Raw genomic sequence first — 26558 nt, 5'->3', positions numbered from 1 at the left:
ATGTACTGCTGTTAGCCGACGTGTTCGAGACGTTTCGGCAAACATGTTTCAAGCAGTATAAACTCGACCCCGCATGGTATTACACCAGCCCAGGTCTGTCGTGGGACGCCTTGCTTAAAAAGACAGGAGTTAATTTAGAATTGCTTACAGATTACGACATGCACCTATTCATTGAGAAAGGCTTGCGAGGTGGGATTTCCATGGTATCCAAACGATACGCGAAAGCAAATAATCAATACGTGAAAGGTTACGATCCTAACAAACCAACCAATCACATTCTCTACCTCGACGCAAATAACCTGTACGGCTGGGCCATGAGCCAGTATCTACCTACAGGAGGATTCGAATGGGTACCAAACATTGATATTATGAGCATTGCACCAGATTCGAACAAAGGGTATATCCTCGAAGTTGACTTAGAGTATCCCAAGGAATTACACACATCGCACAACAGCTATCCCCTTGCACCCGAACGTATGAAGGTTAACACAGACTGGATGTCTGAGTACCAACATAACTTGTCAGGTGGTCGTGTGGCGGACGTTGAGAAACTCGTGCCTAACTTAATGAATAAGACCAAGTACATCGTTCACTATCGCAACCTACAGCTGTACCTGTCATTGGGTATGAGGCTGACCAAAATACACAGGGTGCTCATGTTCGACCAGAGCCCATGGATGGAGCCCTACATCAGAATGAACACAGACCTACGAAAAAAAGCCACCAGTGATTTTGAAAAAAATCTCTACAAGCTCATGAACAACTCGGTGTTTGGTAAGACTATGGAAAACCTGAGGAAACGCGTAACCGTGAAACTGGTTAGATCTAGTGAGGAAGACAAGCTCAGGAAATTGATAGCCAGTCCGGCATTCAACCGTAATAAAATATTCACAGATGACCTAGTTGCCATACACATGAAGAAAAGTCACATAAAATTCAACCGACCTGTTTACGTTGGGATGAGTATCCTCGATTTATCCAAACACCTGATGTACGACTTTTACTACAACGAGCTCAAGAAACAGTACGGCGACAGGTGCGAAGTGTTGTACACTGACACGGATTCCCTGCTGATGGAGATTCGAACCGAGGACGTGTACGAGGACATGAAAAAACACATCGATTTATACGACACCAGCGACTATCCTAAGACCCATACTATACACAGCACGGTAAATAAAAAGGTCCTAGGTAAGATGAAGGACGAGTGTGCTGGCACGCCAATAGCTGAGTACATAGGTTTGAGACCTAAGATGTATTCCATATTGAAAGCCGACAATAGTGAGATCCGAAAAGCTAAAGGGGTTAAGAAGTATGTGGTGAAACAACACATCAAACACGCCAGATTCAAGGAGGCCCTGTTCAAAACCCGTACCTTTAGGCATAAGATGAACACGCTTAGAAGTGATGGACATAAGATATACGGACTGACTATAAACAAGACATCCCTATCGCCTATGGACACGAAACGTTGGATAGCTATTGATGGTATAAACACATACGCGTATGGACATGAAAAAATTTGAGGCTATTTATTACAGCCCGCGTGGATATTGGAAAGGAGCTAGCGCAGTAGATAAGCTAGCTAAAATGGCGCGAGTATCACCAGAGAAAGCCAAAGCGTGGCTTGAAAAACAAGCCCTGTGGCAGATCTATTTGCCGGCGCCACGCTACGTACCTAGAAGGAGTTTCGGAATTAACATACCTAATAGCATTCACCAGGCAGACCTACTGTTCCTACCTCATGATAAGAGGTACAAGTATGCCTTAACCGTAGTGGACGTAGCCAGTCGTTACAAGGAAGCCGAACCCTTGACCACGAAAGATTCGGCCAAAGTAGCTAAAGGATTAGAACGCATATACAAACGCAGCCCGCTGACTTGGCCAACAGAGCTGCAAGTTGATCCAGGACGGGAGTTCATGGGTGCCGTTTCACAACTGCTAGCCAAACACGATACAAAGGTCAGACGTGGCACGGCCGGAGCCCATCGCAGCCAAGCTATAGTTGAGAGATTTAATAGGACTTTGGCTGAGCGCTTGTTCGGCCATCAATATGCTAGGGAAATGACAACCACTGGAAAACGATCGACTGAATGGGTAGCGAGGTTACCCGAGGTGGTGTCGGCAATCAACCATGAAGTAACCCGGCTCACTGGTAAGAAACCGGCAGACGCTATCAAACTAAAATCAGTGTTAGCAGAGTCGTCTGCTCCATTGCGTGGAAAGGAGAAACAGATACCAGATAGGGCCTTAGTTAGGTATCTATACCAGCCGGGGGAACACGAGGGCGATAGCCGTAAGCGGGCCACCGATCCTATATGGTCAGTCAAAACTTACAACATAGATAAAGTGGATATGAAAGCCGACGAACCTAACTTGTACTACTTGAGGGATGGGCCGGGTAGGGGATTTGTAAGAGAAGAATTATTGATCGTACCGTACGGCACAGTGTTACCGCCTGCCAAGTCACGGTAAACTTGATGGCGTGGCTTTGTAGTAGGGGCAATAATAGCAAGAGCTAATGGTCCCACCAAAGCCTCATTTAGTAAATGAGGCTTTTTAGAGGGGGTTTTGAAAAGTGTTTTCGGACTATCATTCCCTATACTACTTCAGAACTTGCAGGTTAAGAGAGAATGATTCGCAGAGTTCATGAAACCAACCCTACACCAGCAGAGCTATCCTTTCTGATTCGTGACCCTGATAACTGTGCAAGATAACATCCTCATAGGGGAACTTTTCTCACGATCAAAGTACTGAGATGAGCCTTTGCCTCCAGAGAATGAACCTGACATGGAAGGAACTAGACTGTTCCCACGTCTACAGAGATAGCAGAGTGAATTTGGGCTACACCCACAACAGAACAGGACACTTCTACATATATCCAGCATATAGAGTGGAGAGAATTTACAAGTCAACAAAACCTGATCAATGGAAAGAGTGAGTAAGCTGGTCGCGCTAGGCAGCAGCAATCAGTAGCTCCTCCTATTTTGTTGTATTCTTGTGGATATATACCTGCTACAGTGATCAAACTTGTCAGAGATGTCACTAACATCACCAGGATCATTTGTGTGAAATTTCAGACTTCAAATCTGTCAATATGTGGAGTTATTTGATGTTTTTCACATTACTGTGTATGAAAATTTTCACATCTTGGCCTGGGCTATCAATCTTTCCCCAAGCCCACAGCACCCAGATCACAATGACTGTTAATCAACATCAGCCATATGGTGTCTACAGCAGGGCAGAGCTTTTGTCCCTTAATGAACCAGCCAGCCCAGGTTGGTTACCCTGTACCCCTGGTCGGAGTGGAGTCTTACATCATCATATTGACGCCACACTCCTGACAATGTTACGCAATGCTGGGATCTCAGTCAGCAAGAGAACCAAGAGAGGCAACAGAGCAGGAAGGAAAATTAAAAGGAAAATTGCTGTGTATCACAATGTTTTCCCAAACGTTTCAAAAACTGTGTCATGTCGTGGTGTTAACCGCAACAATCTAGTCCAAGTACACCCCCAAGCTCCCCCAAAAATATCTTAAAATGTGCCTTTGGAATGCCCAGTCATCTCGTAATAAATGTGTAGATATCTTTGATATGATCATTGAGGATGATATTGATGTGCTAATTCTTACCGAGACCTGGCTGAGGAATGCTGGTGATGAGACTAAAATAACTGAAATGACCCCAATGTCTCATTCCTTTGTGCATCATCCAAGACTCGACTCTAAAGGTGGTGGTCTTGCGATTCTCTACAGGAAAACACTCACAATTTGTCTTACAGATTTAAACAGTAATCTTAAATCTTTTGAAAAATTAGAGGTAATGTTGACATCTGGTCAGACTACCGTGAGACTGGTCTGTATTTATCGTCCTCCACCCTCCGTCAAAAACAAACTGTCAAACAGTGACTTTCATCAAGAGTTGTCCGCTCTTTTTGCATCACACTCCAGAAACTGTACAATTTACCTAGGGGATTTTAACATACATTTAGTAGTATAGGGAATGACAGTCCGAAAACACTTTTCAAAAACCCCTCTAAAAAGCCTCATTTACTAAATGAGGCTTTGGTGGGACCATTAGCTCTTGCTATTATTACCCCTACTACAAAGCCACGCCATCACGTTTACCGTGACTTGGCAGGCGGTAATACTGTGCCGTACGGTACGATCAATAATTCTTCTCTTACAAATCCCCTACCCGGGCCACCCCTCAAGTAGTACAAATTAGGTTCGTCGGCTTTCATATCCACTTTATCTATGTTGTAAGTTTTGACTGACCATATAGGATCGGTGGCTCGCTTACGGCTATCGCCCTCGTGTTCCCCCGGCTGGTATAGATACCTAACTAAGGCCCTATCTGGTATCTGTTTCTCCTTTCCACGCAATGGAGCAGACGACTCTGCTAACACTGATTTTAGTTTGATAGCGTCTGCCGGTTTCTTACCAGTGAGCCGGGTGACTTCATGGTTGATTGCCGACACCACCTCGGGTAACCTCGCTACCCATTCGGTCGATCGTTTTCCAGTGGTTGTCATTTCCCTAGCATATTGATGACCGAACAAGCGCTCAGCCAAAGTCCTATTAAATCTCTCAACTATAGCTTGGCTGCGATGGGCTCCGGCCGTGCCACGTCTGACCTTTGTATCGTGTTTGGCTAGCAGTTGTGAAACGGCACCCATGAACTCCCGTCCGGGATCAACTTGCAGCTCTGTTGGCCAAGTCAGCGGGCTGCGTTTGTATATGCGTTCTAATCCTTTGGCTACTTTGGCCGAATCTTTCGTGGTCAAGGGTTCGGCTTCCTTGTAACGACTGGCTACGTCCACTACGGTTAAGGCATACTTGTACCTCTTATCGTGGGGTAGGAACAGTAGGTCTGCCTGGTGAATTCTATTAGGTATGTTAATTCCGAAACTCCTTCTAGGTACGTAGCGTGGCGCTGGCAAATAGATCTGCCACAGGGCTTGTTTTTCAAGCCACGCTTTGGCTTTCTCCGGTGATACTCGCGCCATTTTAGCTAGCTTATCTACTGCGCTAGCTCCTTTCCAATATCCACGCGGGCTGTAATAAATAGCCTCAAATTTTTTCATGTCCATACGCGTATGTGTTTATACCATCAATAGCTATCCAACGTTTCGTGTCCATAGGCGATAGGGACGTCTTGTTTATAGTCAGTCCGTATATCTTATGTCCATCACTTCTAAGCGTGTTCATCTTATGTCTAAAGGTACGGGTCTTGAACAGGGCCTCCTTGAATCTGGCGTGTTTGATGTGTTGTTTCACCACATACTTCTTAACCCCTTTAGCTTTTCGGATCTCACTATTGTCGGCTTTCAATATGGAGTACATCTTAGGTCTCAAACCTATGTACTCAGCTATTGGCGTGCCAGCACACTCGTCCTTCATCTTACCTAGGACCTTTTTATTTACCGTGCTGTGCATGGTATGGGTCTTAGGATAGTCGCTGGTGTCGTATAAATCGATGTGTTTTTTCATGTCCTCGTACACGTCCTCGGTTCGAATCTCCATCAGCAGGGAATCCGTGTCAGTGTACAGCACTTCGCACCTGTCGCCGTACTGTTTCTTGAGCTCGTTGTAGTAAAAGTCGTACATCAGGTGTTTGGATAAATCGAGGATACTCATCCCAACGTAAACAGGTCGGTTGAATTTTATGTGGCTTTTCTTCATGTGTATGGCAACTAGGTCGTCTGTGAATATTTTATTACGGTTGAATGCCGGACTGGCTATCAATTTCCTGAGCTTGTCTTCCTCACTAGATCTAACCAGTTTCACGGTTACGCGTTTCCTCAGGTTTTCCATAGTCTTACCAAACACCGAGTTGTTCATGAGTTTGTAGAGATTTTTCTCAAAATCACTGGTGGCTTTTTTTCGTAGGTCTGTGTTCATTCTGATGTAGGGCTCCATCCATGGGCTCTGGTCGAACATGAGCACCCTGTGTATTTTGGTCAGCCTCATACCCAATGACAGGTACAGCTGTAGGTTGCGATAGTGAACTATGTACTTGGTCTTATTCATTAAGTTAGGCACGAGTTTCTCAACGTCCGCCACACGACCACCTGACAAGTTATGTTGGTACTCAGACATCCAGTCTGTGTTAACCTTCATACGTTCGGGTGCAAGGGGATAGCTGTTGTGCGATGCGTGTAATGCCTTGGGATACTCTAAATCAACTTCGAGGATATACCCTTTGTTCGAATCTGGTGCAATGCTCATAACATCAACGTTTGGTACCCATTCGAATCCTCCTGTAGGTAGATACTGACTCATAGCCCAGCCGTACAGGTTATTTGCGTCGAGGTAGAGAATGTGATTGGTTGGTTTGTTAGGATCGTAACCTTTCACGTATTGATTATTTGCTTTAGCGTATCGTTTGGATGCCATGGAAATCCCACCTCGCAAGCCTTTCTCAATGAATAGGTGCATGTCGTAATCTGTGAGCAATTCCAAATTAACTCCGGTCTTTCTAAGCAAGGCGTCCCACGACAGACCTGGGCTGGTGTAATACCATGCGGGGTCGAGTTTATACTGCTTTAAACATGTTTGCCGAAACGTCTCGAACACGTCGGCTAACAGCAGTACATCTGTCCTCAAGTACAGGTCGTGATAATCGCCAAGGTTCTTACAACCAAGTTTATTCCATACGTTAATCGCGTGCGAGTAATCGTCTCGTGAGACGGACGCCTCATTCAGCTTGCTATAAAAACAGTCGATAGGAGGTAGTCTGGTCTCTGTGAACTTAGCCCAGCTATCCATGTACTCATATGGGTATACGCCCTTCCTCATGAGCAGGTGTCTAGTCTCGGCGTCTGTGTATCGATCGGTGATAGGGAAGGTATTGTTGGCCTTGACCAGACTGTCGAGTGACGACAGGAGGAATTGAAACGAGTCAATGAACCTAAGTCCGTTTAAGCTGAAGGAGATGTATCTCTCCATGTTGTTGGGAATGCATGATATATTACCATCGATTTTCGCGATGGCCTGCATGATCAAGTGAGAGTCGTATCCTCTCAAGTTGTGAAAGACAACGGGGATGTTTATTGTCTTAGGATTGATTTTAAGCTTGAGGTTGCACGCGTTGTGAGCGGCGCCTCTATACTTACCAGTTATGTGGCAGTGATCTCTCACCGAATCACCGTTAAGTGGCGAGTCGCACACGTGACAGTTAGTGCTACTGGCGTGAGCTATCTTGTCGGCTCTGGTCATACGCATGGGAGCGATTCTATACAATGCATTCCTAATAATTTTTTCTTCCTCCTGCAAGCACTTTAGAAACCTTTCAGCCGCGTCAGGACCCCTATACACTACCGGAGCTTTCGTTTCCCCGTCACAACGGACGACAATGTATCCAAACGAACAGGCTTTATGCTCTTGTGTTTTTTGTGTGAAACTCCCACTAGTGGATGATTCCCCAACCACTAAGGCTTCGAAGTCGGCGTATATTATATAAGGCACAGACATTTGATTCTTGTGATTGTCGAATTTTAGGATATTTTCACCTTCCTTAGGCATTTCGACTCGTATGGCCGTCTGCCCAACACCTTGGCAATCCTCCAGGTGGGATTCTAATAAATCGGCCCGACTGAAACAGTGTAGGCATCGTACACAAAAGTGTTTTTCCCCATCGTGTTTCGACTGGTCGTGTAACAACCGGCTGAGATGTTTTATCCACGTGTAGTGATACTTTTCACCTTTTTGAATCATGAATAAATTAATAACTTGACAATCCTTCACCGGGCTGACCCTGTGTATTATTGTTGTATTACCTTCGTGGCCAAAAACATTTATAGCCAGATTATTCTGTTTTTCTACTTTAGTAATCTGGGTTATTGGGGTTGGTTCATCTATACCATCCCAGTTGAGCCCATCATCCTGTGGATAATTAGAAGGCCTGTTCGGATTAGTGACAGCTGGAAATATGGCTGACCTGAGAGATAACCTCAGGCAATCGTTTCCTCTATTCTTAACGTTTACTATGGCTTGTTTGTTCTTATAGTAGGGAGGCAAGTCTAGGTATGACCCACCTCTGAACGGCACGTATTTAGCTATGTCTAGATAGACGTTATCGATTTTATCTACAACCCACCCGGACCCCATGTGCGTGTAGCGTTCTAGGTATTCTCGTATCTGCTGAAAACTTGTATCGATTGATGCGTCAATGGTCTCTGCATGTGTGACGACCTCTTGTTTACCTCGGAAGTAAGGTTGAAAATACTCAGTGGTACTCCCAACCTGCTTATCGAGCGACATTTTCACTGTGATCTGAAACTTGATACTTCCTAGATTATTTAGTTCCTGGTTAACCTTATCAGCTATCAGAGGCTTAATATCTGTAATGTCTATGTTTCTATCAATGTGCATGCGCCAACCTCTCAAATAATTGCCTACGGTGTGCTCAGTGCGCACAAACTGTAGGTCAATAGCTCTATTCTGCCGTAATAATTCTACAAGCTGTGGTTTTCTCATACGAGAATACCCACCTAAACCCAAATCGTGTGCCTCGGCTTTCAGTTGTTTTACAGTTGGACGTGCTACTGGGGCATGTGATAACAATGTGGTTAACCCGGCTTTCCCCAGTTTTGAATAACCCGTGTATCCAAGCTGTTTCGCTTGAGCTTTTAACTGTTTTACTGTAGGAGGGACTTCTAAACCTAGTAATCTCAACAATGCTGGCTTCCGCATTCTAGAATACCCGATAACACCTCTCTGCTTTGCGGCCCGCTTGAGCTCGCGCACAGTAGCCATAGTGTTTACACCTAAGAGAATCAATGTCTAATTGGTCGGCAGTAACTCTTAAAAAATATTTTCTGGTGGTCGGGTACAATTCTAGACATTCTGTCAAATCGTCCCACGTACCTGGTAAAATATATAGTGTGGCTGTTTCAATCCAGTACTCGCCTTGGGTATAGTATTCCTTGTATTCACTTATACTCGAAAAACGTTCTATATGGTATTGAGACGCGATATCCCGCTCCCATTCGAAGGGGTGAGTATACTTAACACCCTCTTTAATCCATACCACGTCCACTATTATCTTAAATCTGAAGCTGCCCCATAAGGCCAGTTCATATTTGAATATGTTTTCCACAGACATAGCTATACGTAGGTGTGTATAATCTCTAATTGGAGTCTATCTTGAGCAGTCGCCTACGTTCTTTTATGTAGCCTTTTTTATTCTCGTATATGAGTTGATGTCTGACTACGTTCGCTCCGTGAGCTTTACATAAACAGTAGTGTCCTTTAACCCCGATACCACACACAGAACACGTGTAGTTAGGACTTCCCATATGGAAACAACAGAACCCCTGATTCCTGCATTTCCTACCACAGGCCTCGGTCTTCCCCATAAGTATATATTCGCATCGGTATGGAGCGGGTCTCATGTTTACTTATATAGGTATTTTAGTTTAATTGCTTAGCAACCAACGCAGTAGCTGCTATACCCAACACTATGAAGCCCAGTTCACGATTTATTTGTCCCTTGGATGGTGTGTAGTACTGAGCGAGTGTGGGTTTATTGAGCGGTTCCAATTGTTTACCAGTTAGTAGGTAGTATTCTTTCATTCCTTCATCGACATCGTAGAATGTTTTAATGGCATGGTTTTCACGCTTGAGTTGTTCGTTAATAAAATCAATCCTCTGGAGGCGTTTTTTAACGTACTCGGCCTGTGCTCTTTGTAATTTCTCAGTAGCGAGATCGTGTCGCTTCCTTTCTTCCTGTATTTCAGCCGCGTGATCATCTCGTAGTTTCGAGAAGAGGAAATTACTCCCGGAAAATGCCAGGGCATTCACTAACGCCCCACCGACCATCATAGCTATCGTGGCCATCCCTATATTTATTTCATTATATTATCAGGTATTATTCCTTGTTTTACTAGGATGTCTTTTGTGGCCATCGCCATACCAAGGTTCATTATGAGCATACCCATATCCTGCAGGTTGAAATCTAGCTTGATAGTTGGTTGTTTAAGCACCATTTTAGTCAACCGAGCGTACCCTACTGCTAGACTGGCTACCACTGTGGCGTGGTATGCGTCGTTGACGAACGTTTTCCCCTCAGACATTATGTATATGATATAAAATATTTTAAATTATAACATGATATGCGGGTCTACCATGGGGGATACCCCCATACCCTCACTGTTCTCACTGTTGGGTTGTGGCTCACTGTGGGAGGTGTATAACCATGTTATAACCACGGCAGCAGTTACGCCTACAGCCAACAACAGTCGGGTTGGGTTGGTCACTTTATGTTGGTTACACCACCGTTTTTTACCGGCAGCTACTCTCTTAGGATTCTTCTGCCTGGTTACTGTAGGGGGTGTGGGGGGTACCACCACTGGGGTCTCCTCCATCACTGGTTCCTGTGAATCCACTGGGGTCTCCTCCTGTGCAGCATCCATCTATACTATTATTATTATTCTTTCTCTCAAATTGGCAATGTTTTGCCGTGATAATCGCCGCCGTCACTGGAGCCAACAACATACCATATTTGTGGTACAGCCCGCAGCTGATAGAGCTCACGGCGTGTTCGATAAAAGGGTCTTTATCTAGGTCCTCCCACAGGTAAAGTCGGCGCTCTGGTGGAATAGGAAGGAATTGTGATACAATACCGGTGTATATCTGGGTCATAGCCGATCCTATTGTCTTTGTCATTTCTGCTCCGAGCCGGGCCTCGTATCTAGCGTACAGCTTATCGATTTCTTCGGCTGACATTTTGTTAATTTTATCTGGAGTGTAGTCTCCAAAGTAATGTTTGGCTTTGCCGCCAACAGCCAACGCCACCAGTTTCTCTCGCTTGGGGGAATCCCCAGTTGGGGAACCCTCCACAGACAATTGTTCGAGCAATTCCTCACACTCCATCTTATAATATAACAAGTAAGATTTAGTTTTAACTATATAATACCCGATACAAACAAAACACAGAGAAATGAAGGTTAAGTTGCACACGACAAATACTTCAAATATCATAGCTATATGCTTAGCTATATGCTTAGCTTTGCTTAGCTTTGCTTAGCTTTGCTTAGCTTTGCTTAGCATACTATATAAGCCACGGGTTGGTCGGTCTTTAGCACGAGCTTAGCGTGTTTAGTTTCAGCGAGCTGTTTCTTTACCCGTTCCCGTTCTAATTTACTCATCACATCGTTCTCTCTCAAACACTCCTCAAACGAATCCCTGTCCTTGCAGTGAAATAAGGCCACCCATCGCGTCTGCTCCCTGAGGTCTTTCAACACCGAGTTGAACTTCTGCGTTAGCACCCAGACGCTGTGATTTGCATGCCGGCCGGAGAAGGCCAGGTACGATAGCATGTCTCTCTTTTTTGTTATCTCGCGATTAGCGCTGCAGTCGTCCAGTATAAACAGCGTCGGTTCCCCTTTAAATTTCTCGTGAAGAGCTTTCAACCAGTCCTGCAGGCGTGTTCCAGGGTCGATTTTGTGTACGTCCGGGTCCGTCATCACCCAAGGTCGCGCGTACGTTTTATTCATGCCCAGAGTAGGGCACATGATAACGATGTTATCGAACACATCCTTGTAGTAACCCTCCAACATATCCAACACGAAAACTGTCTTCCCACAGCCAGTCTGCCCGCATATGATAGCGCAGTGTGGGTCAGTGGGTAGTGGTGGGTACCCTCGGGGGGTGTGGGGGGGTGTCCCCCCCTCAATAGATGGCTTGCACGAATCTCCCATTGTCTATATTAAGTTGCGCGTCCATAATAACGTACAGATATAATTTCAACTTACCAGCGGTTTGAGCCTTCTTATTAATCTGGATGGTTATCCCTTCGCTGCCGTTATCTATACGACGCCCGCTACCGTGCAGTTTATCATCATCCGTGGATCGCATGTCCAACCATAGGGCGTACTTGGTGGTCAGGTATTCACCGATCTGCACGGAGCCTAGGTCCAGGTCCTTTGTTATGTAATCCCCCACTGGTAGCTTTTTTATCTCATCCCACTGCTGGTGTGGTCTCATACCATGACTGAACAGCTGGTTGGGCACGCCCTCGATAGTCACTTCCACCTTTTCAATCTCGGGGTTGAAAAACTTCTCGCTGTCCCTCCGGAATGGATCGTAATCCTCCACGGGGACGACCAGGATACCTTTCATCGATCGCGCCGGCACGTTCAGGTTGATATTCCACACAGTGTCGCTCTTATCTCGCACGACTGATCTATGCCTCAGTACGCGATCGTACAGGATAGCCATCTTCCCAGAGTACTGGCTTCGAACCTGCCTGGCCAGCTCCGGGCTAGTGACCATGTCGAACTCCAGAGAGATGTTGTCTATGGTATAACTGGCCTCGTCACCGTTCGGCGTACGCACTACTTTGCTATAGTCGTTAAACGTGAGCTCGTATTCTAGCCTATCACCCAGCGCGGCCTGGTAAAACGGCGCGTGTCCCGTGAGCAACTCGAAGTCGAGCGGCACGCAGAATCGATTTCCGTATGCTAGAGCGATGGCCTTTTCACCGTCCGATAGCTTGTCTTGCTGGTCTTGCGTGAAGACGTATCCTATGCGCGCCCGGGTTGATTTGCTGATACCCTGGTACACATCATTGACTCGTTCTCTCTCGCTTTTCCAGAGATCCTTGTAGCAGTGAAACACGTCGCTGTCGTCGATGCTCAGTACCTCGTTACCGCTGATCTTGACGGTCGTTTTCTTGATGATAGCTCGACCCACGTTCCGCACTAGCTCGCGTTTGTCGTTGTCGGAGGCCAACGTGATATTGAACGCCAGTCGAACAGTGCCTGGTACAATGAGGTCATTCTCACCAAGGTTTGGAAATCTAACCAACAGAGTTTGGTTCTGGTCTATCTTGCTGGGATTGTTGGTGATGGTCACCGACTGTCGCACGGCTCTGGCACCTAATGGCTCTCTCAATTTTCTGAAAGGATCTAATTTTCTACCGTACATTGTTATATAAAAGAAATATATTTTTAATACTAATGGATGAAGACATACCTATGGATGATATGTGGGACGATAGTGCCCAGGCATTCGATGATGAGCAGGAGACCTCATTTACTAGTTTGCCATTGAGCCAACAACTTTTAGAAACAACGGTAAATGATTATTACGAAAGTTTAAAAAGCGATAAAAACTACGTTGAACCCCAGGGTCGATACCATAAGGATTTTTTTATTGATACAAAGGGTGTTCTACGTCTCAAGTCTGCCCCAAAGGTTGACCTCTTTAACAAGATCACTAAAAAACCACTGGCCTTGTCAACTCTAGCCAGCCGCAATGGTGGTGCTGAATTTATCCGTGAACATCTAAACATGCGTGATTACGGTGGTGCAATACCTAAGACTGTTAAAGAAGATCTGCAAGCTACCAGATCCCACCTCACCACTATAGATGAAATGACTCCAGAGCGTGCTACAGAAGCCTCGGACAGCATAGAAAAACTGTTGAGCACCTACTGGGACAAACCGTTACCGGGGTTTGACTTTCCGGTAAGGGAACTGCGCGGTTTAGACGAAGCCGTGAAACGCGTGCGTGGAGAACTCGTGAACAACATGGGGAAACTGAACGAAATCGACGAGCACATCGCTAGGGAAAAAACCAAACTCACCGAAACTGACGACGATGATATGAAGCGTCGTATCAATGAACGACTACGCGATTTAGAAGACGAGAAACGTACACGATTGGAAGCCGCTTCCTCGAATCGTGAACATCTTCGATCCCAGATCAGTCGCATTCGGGAAACAATCGATAGAATACTGAACGAAGATACAACTTTAGCCAACAGGATTCGGATATTGTTCCGGGAGCAAGGGATCACCATCGCCAGCATTCTAACTGCATTGGGTTTCATTATATCAACCCTGGTGGTGTCACTGGTGGGAGGAACCCCCACACCCCCAAGTGCCGGCGGGGGAACTCCAGGCGGTGGTGGTGGTGGTGTTAAAGACTGGATCAAAAAACTCGGGGAAGGCCTAGCTAAACTGGCTGGTAAAGCCGCCGAAGCCCTTCCCGGCATCCTGGGTAGCATCGTCTCGTGGTTGTTGAGCGCTCTGTCTAAAACTGCCATGTGGCTCAGTCAAAACCTGTGGGCAGCCATCGTCGCCGTGGCGGGTCTGGTGTACGTAGCGGCTAAGAAATCTTTAACCAAATAAGTCCCAAAGTTACCCCACCAACCACTAAGGCTGTTTTATTATCAATATGCTGCTGATAGGTGGTGGAAACCCCCACACCCCCCGGGGGTACCTCCACATGAACTTTAGGCTCCGGAGGTGGCGCAACTATACCCGTTTCAAGTGGTTGGGTGTGTGGGATATGTGGGGTGTTAATATCGGGGTTGATACCCAACTTTTGGTCCGCCGTGGCTATGACTATTTTGTTGTTATAACCCACCACTTTTTTTATTCTCAGTTGCATATCACTCGGGGCCATGTACAACCCCACGCCGAACACGTAATTGACTTTCGATCTGGCGTATTCTAACACGTTTTGGTAACGGTCGATGGCCCTCGGGAGATCAACTGGAGAATTGATAGCATCCTCAACGTTGGAAACGAATTGTGTCTGAGCGTCGTAAGCAGTTCCCTTACCGAGGATGTTAGAACGCGTCATCGACTGCGCACCCAACAGCGCCCACACGTACGTTCGAATCGAATCGTTCAAGCGTATTGTACCAGCACGAGTGAATCCTTTCGATGTTTTTGAGATCATTTTAGTCCAGGCTGTGGCTGCATCAGGACTGGTTTGCTTTATACAGCTGACATGGATCTTTTCATTCGTTGTGGGGCCTGTAAATGTATGACGGTGTGGGTTGTATGAACCATCTTTAGAACCGGCATAATATTTTCCGGACCTGTAGAAGTACACGAGAACTATACCGAGACCATGGTTCACACCAGGAAGGCGAAAGTCTTTATTCGTTGGAATCTCAAACTCCCCACAAATACGTTCATAAGCGCGTCTATCATAGGGGTTATTCGTCATACTCCACGCTTTATCTTGGGGAAGAGGAGCACTTATTTCCTTCAATATTCGTCTCGTTTGATAATAAATATGAAACAAAATAACCGCCTTACTCAGTTCGTCTATACCGTAGTCTGGTTTCACACCCGACCCTGTTGTCACACACCACACAGCAAAGTTGAGTTGGTTCTGCCAAAACTGCATTGGGTTTTGATTCCAGTTTACCACCGCCTGCGCGTTATTAACGGACACGACATACTTTTCAAAGATATCAATAAAGGTTGTTTTAAACCCAGTACCATCTGCATTCACCACGATTTTCAAGTGTGCTAAATCCATATTATAATTTATAATTCATATATTATAATATGTACATAACACTTCCTGGAATAACGAGCGGTGAGGCCGTTCAGCTGACGCACGCGATCGATAACACGTCAGGTCAACTCGAAGTCGCACTCTGCGATATCACCTACCTACCGCAATGGACTAACATTAATATCAACAACAATAAGCTGTTCGTCAGTGGAACTCGCAGCCAGATAACTGACGGTTACTACAGCGTGTGCTCGCTAAACGACGAGGTCTTCAAACCCCTGGGAGCTGAACTCAAAATGAACGACTCAAACGGTACAGTGGTGTTAATCAACAATGGAAGAAACCCTTTGAGGCTCGGCCGACCATTAGCAAGGATGCTCGGTATGTCTCCTGACGAGATAAAACCAACAACAACCGTCACAGGCACGAAGTTACCCGACCTAGTACCGTACCGAGAGCTATACATTCATCTCGGTCAGGTGAGCACAACGTATAACATTCAAGGAGGTCACCCTTCCACTATACTGAGAGCAGTGCCGGTGAAAACTGAAAAATTCAACGACGGTAGAACCGAGTCGTTTTCACCACGGCAGTATAAGAGATTAACCCAGGGCAACATACCTGAACTGACAATATCAGTGTTAGATATAAATCATAATCCTGTAAATATAGGATACCTCAGCTTAACGCTTCACGTAACATGACCAGCGCACAAGGACCCGGAGTGAAAAAATGCGTCAATATCGGGATCTCCGACCTCGGAGACACACGCGGTTTCGACGCTCCCGGAGTAGATGGTAAAACGTACGCCTTGCAACTGAAAAACAACATTTACAAACGCGTTGAAGTCTCCTCCGGTGGAGCCCTAAGTGATATGATAGATACCACAGGGGCAACAGCCAACACTAAGTACGCCCTCGTCAACACCGGTGATGACAACTGGAGAATATACCCATCATTCGGAGGTAAACTGTTCGACTTAGACGATGTTGAGAGAACTACCATCAAAAAGAACCGGCCATATAAGCTCACCTTCACTGAAGATAACAAGTGGGTGTTCGTACCCAATTACGACGACAACTGGTTTCTCAGTATTAAGCTCTTCTCCCCATACGTGTTCACTGATAACAAAGACCACTACCTAAACAAAATTGTGAACCATGGATTCCTGCTCGTGGCTTACATCCCAACTCAGAGACGTAGCGTAGTCGTCAGCCCAATCAACAATTCACCATTCCACATGCTATCGAGTAAAACGGGTATACAAAACGTGTCATTACAGTTGGTGTCTGAATTCGAAGGCGTGGACAAAGTACTAGATGGTATACCATCAAATACAACACTGGCCATCAAAGTCTACCTAGGGGAATCATCGGGGGATAACGTCGAGATCGTGAAGGGAGTCAAACTAGGGTGGGAGAAACGACACAAGGATGAAATTTGCGCCGTTTACGTGCGGGTGGGTGTCGGCTCCAACACCAGTCTGCAGGGTGTCAACGTGATCGTGGAAAACAAGATATCACTAACCAAGATCTTCCTACCTAACAACATACACTTTATTAGTATGACTTTAATCCCTGAATTATTAACAGAAAACCAGTTGGAAATTATATAATAATATTATAATAATGACCAGTCATCATCCCAACACTACGCTTAACGACCTGGGAGATACAGAGGGATTCGATCAGCCTGGTGAGGAAGATGAATTATACATCCTGCACTTCAAAAACAACGTGTACAGACGGGTGCCGTTACCAGATTTAAAAGAGCCCAAATGGCTGATCAACTTAACATTCACCTCACCTTATATCACACTAAAAGAAGATGATCTTATCACTAAGATTAAGAACAACGGTATCTGGGCAGGGGATTTCATTCCGGAGAGGGAATTAGTACACAGACAATCTGCTGGTTACGATAAAAAGGGGTTATTTGCTTATCCAAACAATAAATTAATATTTAGCAGTAATATTGATAGAATATCCTCCCCTTTCACCCTCATCATAGAAGTCTTCTTTACGGGTTTATCCGATAGAGACTACCCAATAGTACACCAAATTTTACCCGGGGTGTCAATACGCTGGGATCACACAACCGATTATTGTCGTATTGTTATACAACGGAATACCCCCACTGGTTATATAAAACGTTTAATAAGCTCCCCTGGGGTTTCTATTACAACAGGAAATTCTATTAGCCTCTCACCTATTGCCCTGACTAGTAGTCTAGAACTTGTAGACTTCAAATATATTGATAGAATATTAACTGAACCCCAATTAAAATATCTTTCAAAATATACATTATAGGATGGGCCTGTACCCAGTCGTAGAGGAAGTAGCGAAGACATTGGAAACCGTAGATGGGTTCCGCTTGAGGCAGTTATGTGATGTGAAACGTCAACTAGAACAAGACCGTGACACGCGGAAAGCACTATGTAAAAAATATAATAGAGCTTTCAATATCGTGGATGGGGCTGACACTACCCTTATGGCAACCAGCATGGGACTAGGGGCGGCAGGCGTTGGGTTGTTAACCACCATCGTGGCTGCACCTATAGTGCTAGGTATTGAAATAACGGCTGGGGTGGCAGGGTTGGTAGGGTTGGCGCTTAAGTTAGTATCACGCAGGCTTAATCGTAAGGCATTGAAACACGACGAGATCAGGGTTCTGGCCGAAGCAAAGCTGAACACAGTGAGTGAGCGAATTTCCACGGCACTCTCTGACAGTAAGATCTCAGAAGAGGAGTTTAGTTCAATCCTCTCTGAACTCAAAAAATATAACGGAATGAAACAAGATATTCGATCCAAGTCTCGTAAGTCTGCTATCAGCGAGGATGAGAAAAAAAAGTACATAGCACAGGGAATACAAAAAGCCCAGCAAGCCTTTATTATGAATACCAAAGAGATCGTAGGCGGTTCACATTAAACTGTTTCATCGATATAAACATAACATAGGGGGCGATAGCCGTAAGCGAGCCACCGATCCTATATGGTCAGTCAAAACTTACAACATAGATAAAGTGGATATGAAAGCCGACGAACCTAACTTGTACTACTTGAGGGATGGGCCGGGTAGGGGGTTTGTAAGAGAAGAATTATTGATCGTACCGTACGGCACAGTGTTACCGCCTGCCAAGTCACGGTAAACGTGATGGCGTGGCTTTGTAGTAGGGGTAATAATAGCAAGAGCTAATAGTCCCACCAAAGCCTCATTTAGTAAATGAGGCTTTTTAGAGGGGTTTTTGAAAAGTGTTTTCGGACTGTCATTCCCTATACTACTCATTTCAATTCTCAGGAAAAACCAGAGGTAAAGAAATTTGTCAGACTCATGAACTCTCACTCTTTGACTCAGCATGTCATCATGCCGACTCATAAGTCTGGAAATATTCTGGACTGGGTTATCACCCACAGTGATCTCAAACTTGTTTGTGACGTTCAGGTCAAGGACCAGCAGATTTCAGACCACTTCAGTGTCTTTTTCAACTTAAGGCTGACAAAGCCGGAGAACGAACGATTGGTTTTGCCCTGTCGAAACATCAGTAAAATCCCATCTGAGACTTTCAGGCTTGATTTATTGAACTCAAAACTACTGAGTGATCCTCCTTCCGACGTTGATGAACTTGTTCAACTCTTCTGTGATACTCTTACATCACTTCTGGATAAGCACGCTCCTGCAGTTGAGAAGACTGTGATCCTTCGTCCTCATGCCCCATGGTATGACGAGACTGTACGTCACTCGAAGTGTATTCGGCGCAGAGCAGAGAGACAATGGCGTAGTACTCGGCTAGAGATACATCGGCAAATATATCGGCAGTGTTGCAATGATACCAGACACCTGATTATTTCAGCTAAAAGGAACTATTGTCTCCAGAGCATAGCCGACAGCATGGGTAAGCCAGCATCCCTATATCGGTTCATGGGCAAACTGCTTGGAAAGGGACGAGACCAAGATACTCAGACTCCAGCAGAGGAACAGAAGGAACTGGCAAACTCATTCAACTCCTTCTTTATCTCAAAAATAGAGAAAATTCGTCATGGTCTTACTTGTAATGGCGATTTCAGTGAACCAGTGTTTGTAGGTAGCCCCCTGTCGCATTTCAGAACATTTAGTCCCCAGGATATTGTACAACTCATTCGTTCGTCAAAACCCACTTCTTGTGACTCTGATCCAATTCCAACCAAACTTCTGATAAAGCACCTGGACCTGCTGATCTCCCCCATCACTATGATTGTTAATACAAGTCTTCAGAATGGTGTGTTCCCAAACAGTTTCAAGGGGGCGGTGGTCAGACCACTATTGAAAAAGTCTGGCCTGGATCCTCAGGACCTGAAAAACTTTCGGCCTGTCTCAAACTTGCCTTTCATATCTAAAATCATTGAGAAAGCAGTTCACTCCTGTCTCAAAGAACATCTATTAAGCCATGATCTCCTTGATTCTTTCCAGTCTGCCTACCGGCAGTACTACAGTACAGAGACGGCATTGCTCCAGGTAACAGACAAACTTCAACGTGCTACTGATGAGGGTAAGATTTCAGCTCTCGTCATGTTGGACTTATCCGCGGCTTTCGATACCGTTGACCACCCTAAACTCCTGACTAGATTGAAGCATCATTATGGACTGTGTGACCTTGTCCTTCAGTGGGTTTCCTCTTACTTGACAGACCGGCATCAATCGGTCCTTGTGGGCAGAGAGCGCTCTCCTGCTGTGGCTGTCTCCTGTGGGGTGCCCCAAGGATCGGTTCTTGGTCCGGTTCTGTTTGTACTGTACACAGGGCATGTTGGAAACATTGTCAGTGATCACGGCATGTCTCATCATGTTTATGCTGATGACACACAGCTTCTGGAATCCTTTCACCCATCAGAGTTGAATGAGTCTCTTCAACGCATCGCTGACTGCACACTAGACATAAAGTCGTGGATGACTACAAATAAGCTCAAGCTGGACGACACGAAAACCGAAGCTCTCCTTGTAGGCACAAGACAACAACTAAGCAAGGTGGAAGCTGTCATCCTCAAAGTTGCAGATGCGGATATCTGCCCATCAGATGTTGTGAGGAATCTTGGCGTTCACATTGATTCTTCTTTGACGTTCAATGCCCATGTCAACCAAGTGAGCAAAGTATGCTTCTTCCATCTCCGGTCGATCAGCAACATTCGCCAGTACTTGACTTCTGCAGCAACTCAAGCCCTGGTTCGAGCTCTGGTAACATCCAGGCTCGACTATTGCAACAGTGTTCTTTCTGGCATTAACTCCAATCTGGCTGTTAAACTGCAGAGGATACAAAACACCTCTGCCCGCATTATCAGTAGAACTTCCAAATGTGCCCACATCACTCCTATCCTGAAAGAACTCCACTGGCTACCAGTCAAAGCAAGAATTGACTTCAAAATACTCTGCCTGACATATAAATGTCTTCGTGGCTTGGCCCCTTCCTACCTGTCTAACCTGCTTCACCCATATGTACCAGCCCGCACCCTCCGTTCCAACTCTCAGAATATTCTTGTGATACCCACCTACAGACTGAAATCTTTCGGACACCGCAGCTTCTCCTACACAGCACCAGTCCTCTGGAATGCTCTTCCATGTGATATCTAAGACTCTAAAAGTTTTGACAGTTTCAAAGCAAAACTGAAAACCCACCTTTTCTCAGTATACTTCACATAATTTAACCCATCTTCATCTTTGTACATATTTCTATTTATTTCTGTAGCGCTTTGAGCATACCTAAGGGCGTGGAAAAGGCGCATTATAAATGTGCATTATTATTATTATTATTATTATATCTCCATGGACTCTAACCCTGTTCATCATGGAACACGATCTTCCAAAACCTCAACCAGTAAAGTTAATTCTTGGTTACTTGGTTCCATCAGGTTTCTCAGAGAGAATGCATCACAGAACATTCTCGACTACCAACTGTTTGATGCAGACACAGATCAGGAAGTTCAGACAGAAAAAGGGACACTGATGACCAGTGTAAAACCTTCGACGCAAATTGGAGATCATTGTTCCAAAGATTCTCATCTCATTAAGGTTGGTTCCGGCCTTTGCAAGGCTGTAAAACTTTGCCAGAAGATTTTCACCTGTAATGGAGAAAGTAGTGAAACCTACAAGGAGGCTGAAACCTTCTCAAACACGCGAACCAGAACATAGGTTTCAAGAACCCAGTGACAATCCAAAGGAAAAGCCATGCAGCTACCCTTCTTGCACCATCATGAGAAGGTGGCACATCAAGGTTACTACTTTACTGACGGTGCTGTGAAATCTGCGGAAATATGGATTACAGGAGCCAAGCATCTGATATCCTCTGTAATTCATAAGTGTGTATAAAGTCACTCAGAAAATTGTTGATCTGCCTCTGGATCGTGTCGAGCCATATCCTCCATTCACAAACGCTGGTTTGATACAACCATCCATGTCTCAAACATAACTCAACATTCGGGAGGTGGAGCTGCCCAAAGAAAGAGATTGTCCATTATGTTCACTTGCCACACATCAAGAACTGGGCTCATTGAAGTGGTGAGTAAATGAGCCAATCTACCCTCATAAATGCCCTACAACACCTTGAATCAGTCATTACTAAACTTACGATCTTCAGATCAGATTGCGGAACCAATTTCGTGGGTGCCAAGAATGACCCTGAGACAGATGCTAACTTTGAGGACAGTGCTTTTAATCGATATCTGTACAACTCAGTATCCCTGGATATTCAATGAACATAGGAGGAGTGTGGGAACGTATGATAGGGACGACCCGTGACTTTTGACTCCACGATGATGGACAATTGTTAAAAGGACTTGACTTACGATGTTCTTGTGACTATCATGGTAGCTGCAATCATCAAAGCACGCCCTCTTATCTGTGTCCTCAGACCCTTAATAGCCCCTCGTGCGCGGTCCGACAGCCATTTTGGCTCAGAGGACAAGTAATGAGTCATGCTCTACTCTCTGGTATGCCTTGAAGGATCTATATCTATATGGAAACAAGTTAAGGTCTTCGCTGAAATGTCCTTTAAAACGCTGGTGAAACGAGTACCTCGTCACGTTACAGACGCATCAAAAATGGACGTCTAACAGATCTAACATTCGAGAAGGCGACGTTGTGCTCTTAAAGGATAAAAGTGAACACAGAAACTACTGACCCTCCACATGTGGCATGACTGTCCTAACATGGACAACGTCAATTAATCTGTTCTGCGTGCCCAGAACGATGGAAATGTGGCAACTCTACTGGTGTCTGAGATGGCGTTGCTAGTTTGAGACAGACCAGATCGTGGACATTTTGTTGCAGTTTTGTGCTTTTGAATCTGACTTTAAGTTTTGCAGTGGCAATTACTGATTTAGTTTAAACAATTTCAGTTTCTTAAAGGTTTTCATAACAAACGTGTGGCATCTGACGGGGTTTGTAATGTTACTACATAACTATGCCTAAAGTAAGGCAAATTGTACTGATTTTACGACGCTTCAGTAATGTTTTATATTGCACCAGAAACAGGTGTAATACTTGTATTCGCAAGTGGGGGGGGGGGGGGGGGGGGTGTCAAACAACAATCCTTTTACTAATAAAACCTTTAGAGTTTCGCATTATACATGTTTCCCCTCAACTTCGAAGTTGTGTGATTCTTCTACAGAAGGTTTATGCTGTCAGTTTTTCACCAACTGATCGAGGCATTACAGACGTTCAACAAAATATTTTACTTACAGTTTTCTCAGTCACATTCAGATGACAGTTGCTCCTGTTTAGACAGAATTCCTGAACGTTAAAAGATAGATATGTAATTTGATGTGTGCTTACCACATGTATAAGCAAATGTCGCATGGGTCAAGAATATAGTGTTTACTTCAGTTTATCTACAACTAACTATAGAAAAGTCCTTCTTCGATACGAACTATGGAATTCATTACAAAAATGTTTACGGGATGGACTTGTCTCATGTGTTTGAGTCAAGCTAAAAGTTGATAGCACTGATGAAGGTGGATTGGGCAGATTTCATCCCAGTTAACAATATATGTATTGATCTACATATAATGGTTAGGGAATTTCACTCTTTGTCGAGTTGAACAATTATAGCCTTTCATGTTGAGTGTTTCATGTAGGACCTTTAGTGACGTCTTGCAAGGACAAAACAGGTGCTCCCAATTCTTCTCGTGTTATGAAAATACGATTTTGTCACGTGTTACAGCTGAGAGACTACACGACTTCACAGTAGAGATCTTTAGAAAGAACCCGGCCACCTCAACAAGCGCTAGGGGTGTACTGTGTGGAACCTACAATGGTGCGGTCGCACAACCAGGAAGGACTGTCAATGTAAAGTGTATCCGATCTGTTGAAGGACGGTTTGTCCGTCTGAGAGGGAGAAAGAACGGTAAAGGTGACCTCTTTCAATTCTGTGAGGTCAAAGTTTTCGGATCCATTATTGCTGGTGGTAAGAAGAGATTTATTTTATGAGGCAGTTTCCAAATCTTACTATATACATTAAATCTGTAAAGAATATTCTTTGTGAAAAATTATTTATCAACCCCCCAAAAAAATAAATAAATAAAATAAAATAAAATAAATCATACATAATTGTAGCCTTCTCTCCTCTGTACTTAAATGACTCAGTATAGATTTGTACCTGCCATCATCTATACATTTTCTATTTATATGTGCATTTGTTTGCCAAGTATGTACAAAATGACAAACCCAGACAATAATCATTCTGTATAATATACCACAAGACATCTGCGTGGTGTTAAAAAGACAAGACAGATGTTACAATTACATGACTGAATTACTGAAAATGAGTGATGACATCTGGTAGGCATGTGTAAGTAACATATGCCACTCGGACATGCACTTGATAATGAAGCTTTACACACTGCCCCTGAAAAGGTTGTCTTTTATTTACCTTGACATGAATCAAATGCTATTTTATGTTTGGTTCACAATGCAGGCTGGTATAATCTGGCCAGAGGTAAGCCAGCAATAGCGAGTTCTGTGTATGGGCCGCTACCTAGTGTTGCAACAGACGGTCTCCCCAACACTGACTGGGGATCTGGCAGTTGCTTTGCCGTGGCAAAAGGAGACAATCATCCGTGGTGGCAGGTCGACTTGGGACCATATTCTACGGTCATTGAGGTTGCCGCGACAAGCAGGAGTGACTGTTGCCGTGAGTATGTTACAGTTCAGTAACAATGTATATTACACCATACTCAACAGAACTAAAACCTCGACACCTGCGTAATTGTGTGCATTGTCATGAAAATTGATGCGTCTCACACTTTCCTCGTTAAAATGCTGGATTGTGCATTGTTCTGGGATAATAATGTATGACTCTCCACCAAACACCAGCTCCACGCTGATAAACCCGTCGGAAGAGAAGAAATCAGTAGTAAGTGTGACCACCTAGGACGACCGTGACGGCCGCATAACATCTTGTGGACATTAGAACCAGTCTCAAACCGGTAGACTCACTTGCTGTTGCACTCTTTGTCAAGTGTTCTATCAGGTTCATATCTGGCGTCCCGTGATATTTGTTTTTTGGCGTCATAACAACAATGTGGGATGTAGCGTTGACATGTTGAAATGTCAGCCCGGGATTGTGGAGCTGTTAGAATGCTCGAAGAACTGGCACCCGGGTCTTCAGACTGTGTATTTACTATTTTCACACCATGTTCACACAACCTACATGTGATTGTAGTGTGTATAGCACAACATGAGAAAAAAAAATGTATATACCCTCACAATTAATCCTAATAATATTGGTGTCAAGTTTCTAATTTTGTTGATTTTATAGATCTACGTTGATGGGGTTTATTAGTTTATTAGCTTATGAAAGGAACTGTAAGTGCCATGATCTAAGCAAATTCCCGTGTGTCGGTCGTGTACTTCCGTTCGAAATGCCCAGACAGTATTCAAAGGCACCTTAAACGAAACATGAAGTGCAACGAAATCAGCCAATGTCACAACATTTGACATCGTCCTTTGTTACAGCTGAGAGACTACACGACTTCAAAGTGGAGGTCTTTAGAAAGAACCCGGCCACCTCAACAAGCGCTAGGGGTGTACTGTGTGGAACCTACGATGGTGCGGTCGCACAACCAGGAAGGACTGTCTCTGTAAAGTGTGTCCGACCTCTTAAAGGACGGTTTGTCCGACTGAGAGGGAGAAAGAACAGTAAGGGTGACCTCTTTCAGTTTTGTGAGGTCAAGGTGTTTGGTTATTTGACTTAACTGAAGCTAATAAAAGCATGGTGACAAATAGTGTTGGTTGTGTATTGTCTATGGTTCTAATATGCTGATAGTAGTAATGATATCCCAATGGTCCCGCTGCACGTGAAATGGTGTTTAACGTTGTACTCAAAAACAATTTCGCTCATATCACGACGTGCAAGTGTGTGTATGAGTGCCTGCTTGTACAAGCCCAGACATGGACCAACAAGTACCATGTTTTAACATCTGTTGGTATGACGTGGATCGAATACACGAGTTTCAAGTCTCCGGTCACCAATATTAACACCAAGTTACCCCGCGAGGTAAAGTGAAGCCACGAAAAACGTTACAGAAAATGTAGAGGTTGTTGTGAGAACCGTTGTATGTCTTCATGCCTTTCCATATCTTACTTGACAATGAAAAAACAGCAAGATATGTTTTAAATATCTTACTTAAAAGTAAAGGAACTATTTTCACTTATGAGGTTTCTAGTTCTTATTGTTGGTCAAGTAAACTGTAATTCCGTGTGTGAAAGACTCGAAACCAACCCAACCAAATGGCTAACCAATTAAATGTGTTTCCAACCAAGAGTGTCAGAATGCCTTGTCCGGCTGCTCTTGAGGCTTCCAGTTTCATCACAGTGCCTAGCACCACTGACTCCTGCTACTGAAACCTGCTACTGAATCTGAACGTAAACATTGTTATGACACTGTTTCACAATGAATATTACCCAACACTCTTCGTTTCGTTTGAACTTTTCTTTGCGAATCAAAGTATAAAAACTTGCAAATACAGTAAATAATAAGACGCAGTTACTTCCATTATGCAAATCAAATTCCGAGTCAAAACTAATGCCACTCAACCTAATGGTGATCATGCAGCCGCGACAATGTTGTATTCGCCTTCAACTTGCTTGAAGTTTAAATATAATTCCAGCACAGAATTGGCTTTTTCTCCTCTTTCATTGAATGAAGAAAGGTATTTTTAGGAATCCAAGCAGTAGCAATGAACAGTTCAAATTGTTGTAATGCTGGCAACAGACCAAGAGTTTCTCTTCAAAAGATGACATAATGTCTGCGTGGATACTTTCAATATTT

At 44.4% G+C, this 26558-nt stretch overlaps 1 protein-coding gene across 1 annotated transcript in view; it reads left to right on the top strand.

Moving 5' to 3' along the window:
- Positions 1–25512, top strand: part of LOC137293440 (uncharacterized) — a 69727-nt gene extending 44215 nt beyond the window's left edge. Inside the window, exons 6-8 of the mRNA XM_067823978.1 lie at positions 23451–23693; positions 24204–24419; positions 25244–25512. Coding sequence (XP_067680079.1) covers positions 23451–23693; positions 24204–24419; positions 25244–25482 — 698 coding nt within the window. The 3' untranslated portion in view covers positions 25483–25512. The remainder of the gene's footprint in view (positions 1–23450; positions 23694–24203; positions 24420–25243) is intronic.
- Positions 25513–26558: the final 1046 nt, after the last annotated feature.

This window comes from Haliotis asinina, chromosome 8 (genome assembly GCF_037392515.1).
Source record: "Haliotis asinina isolate JCU_RB_2024 chromosome 8, JCU_Hal_asi_v2, whole genome shotgun sequence".
NCBI lineage: Eukaryota > Metazoa > Mollusca > Gastropoda > Lepetellida > Haliotidae > Haliotis > Haliotis asinina.
This window is presented reverse-complemented; position numbering and strand designations above follow the sequence as displayed.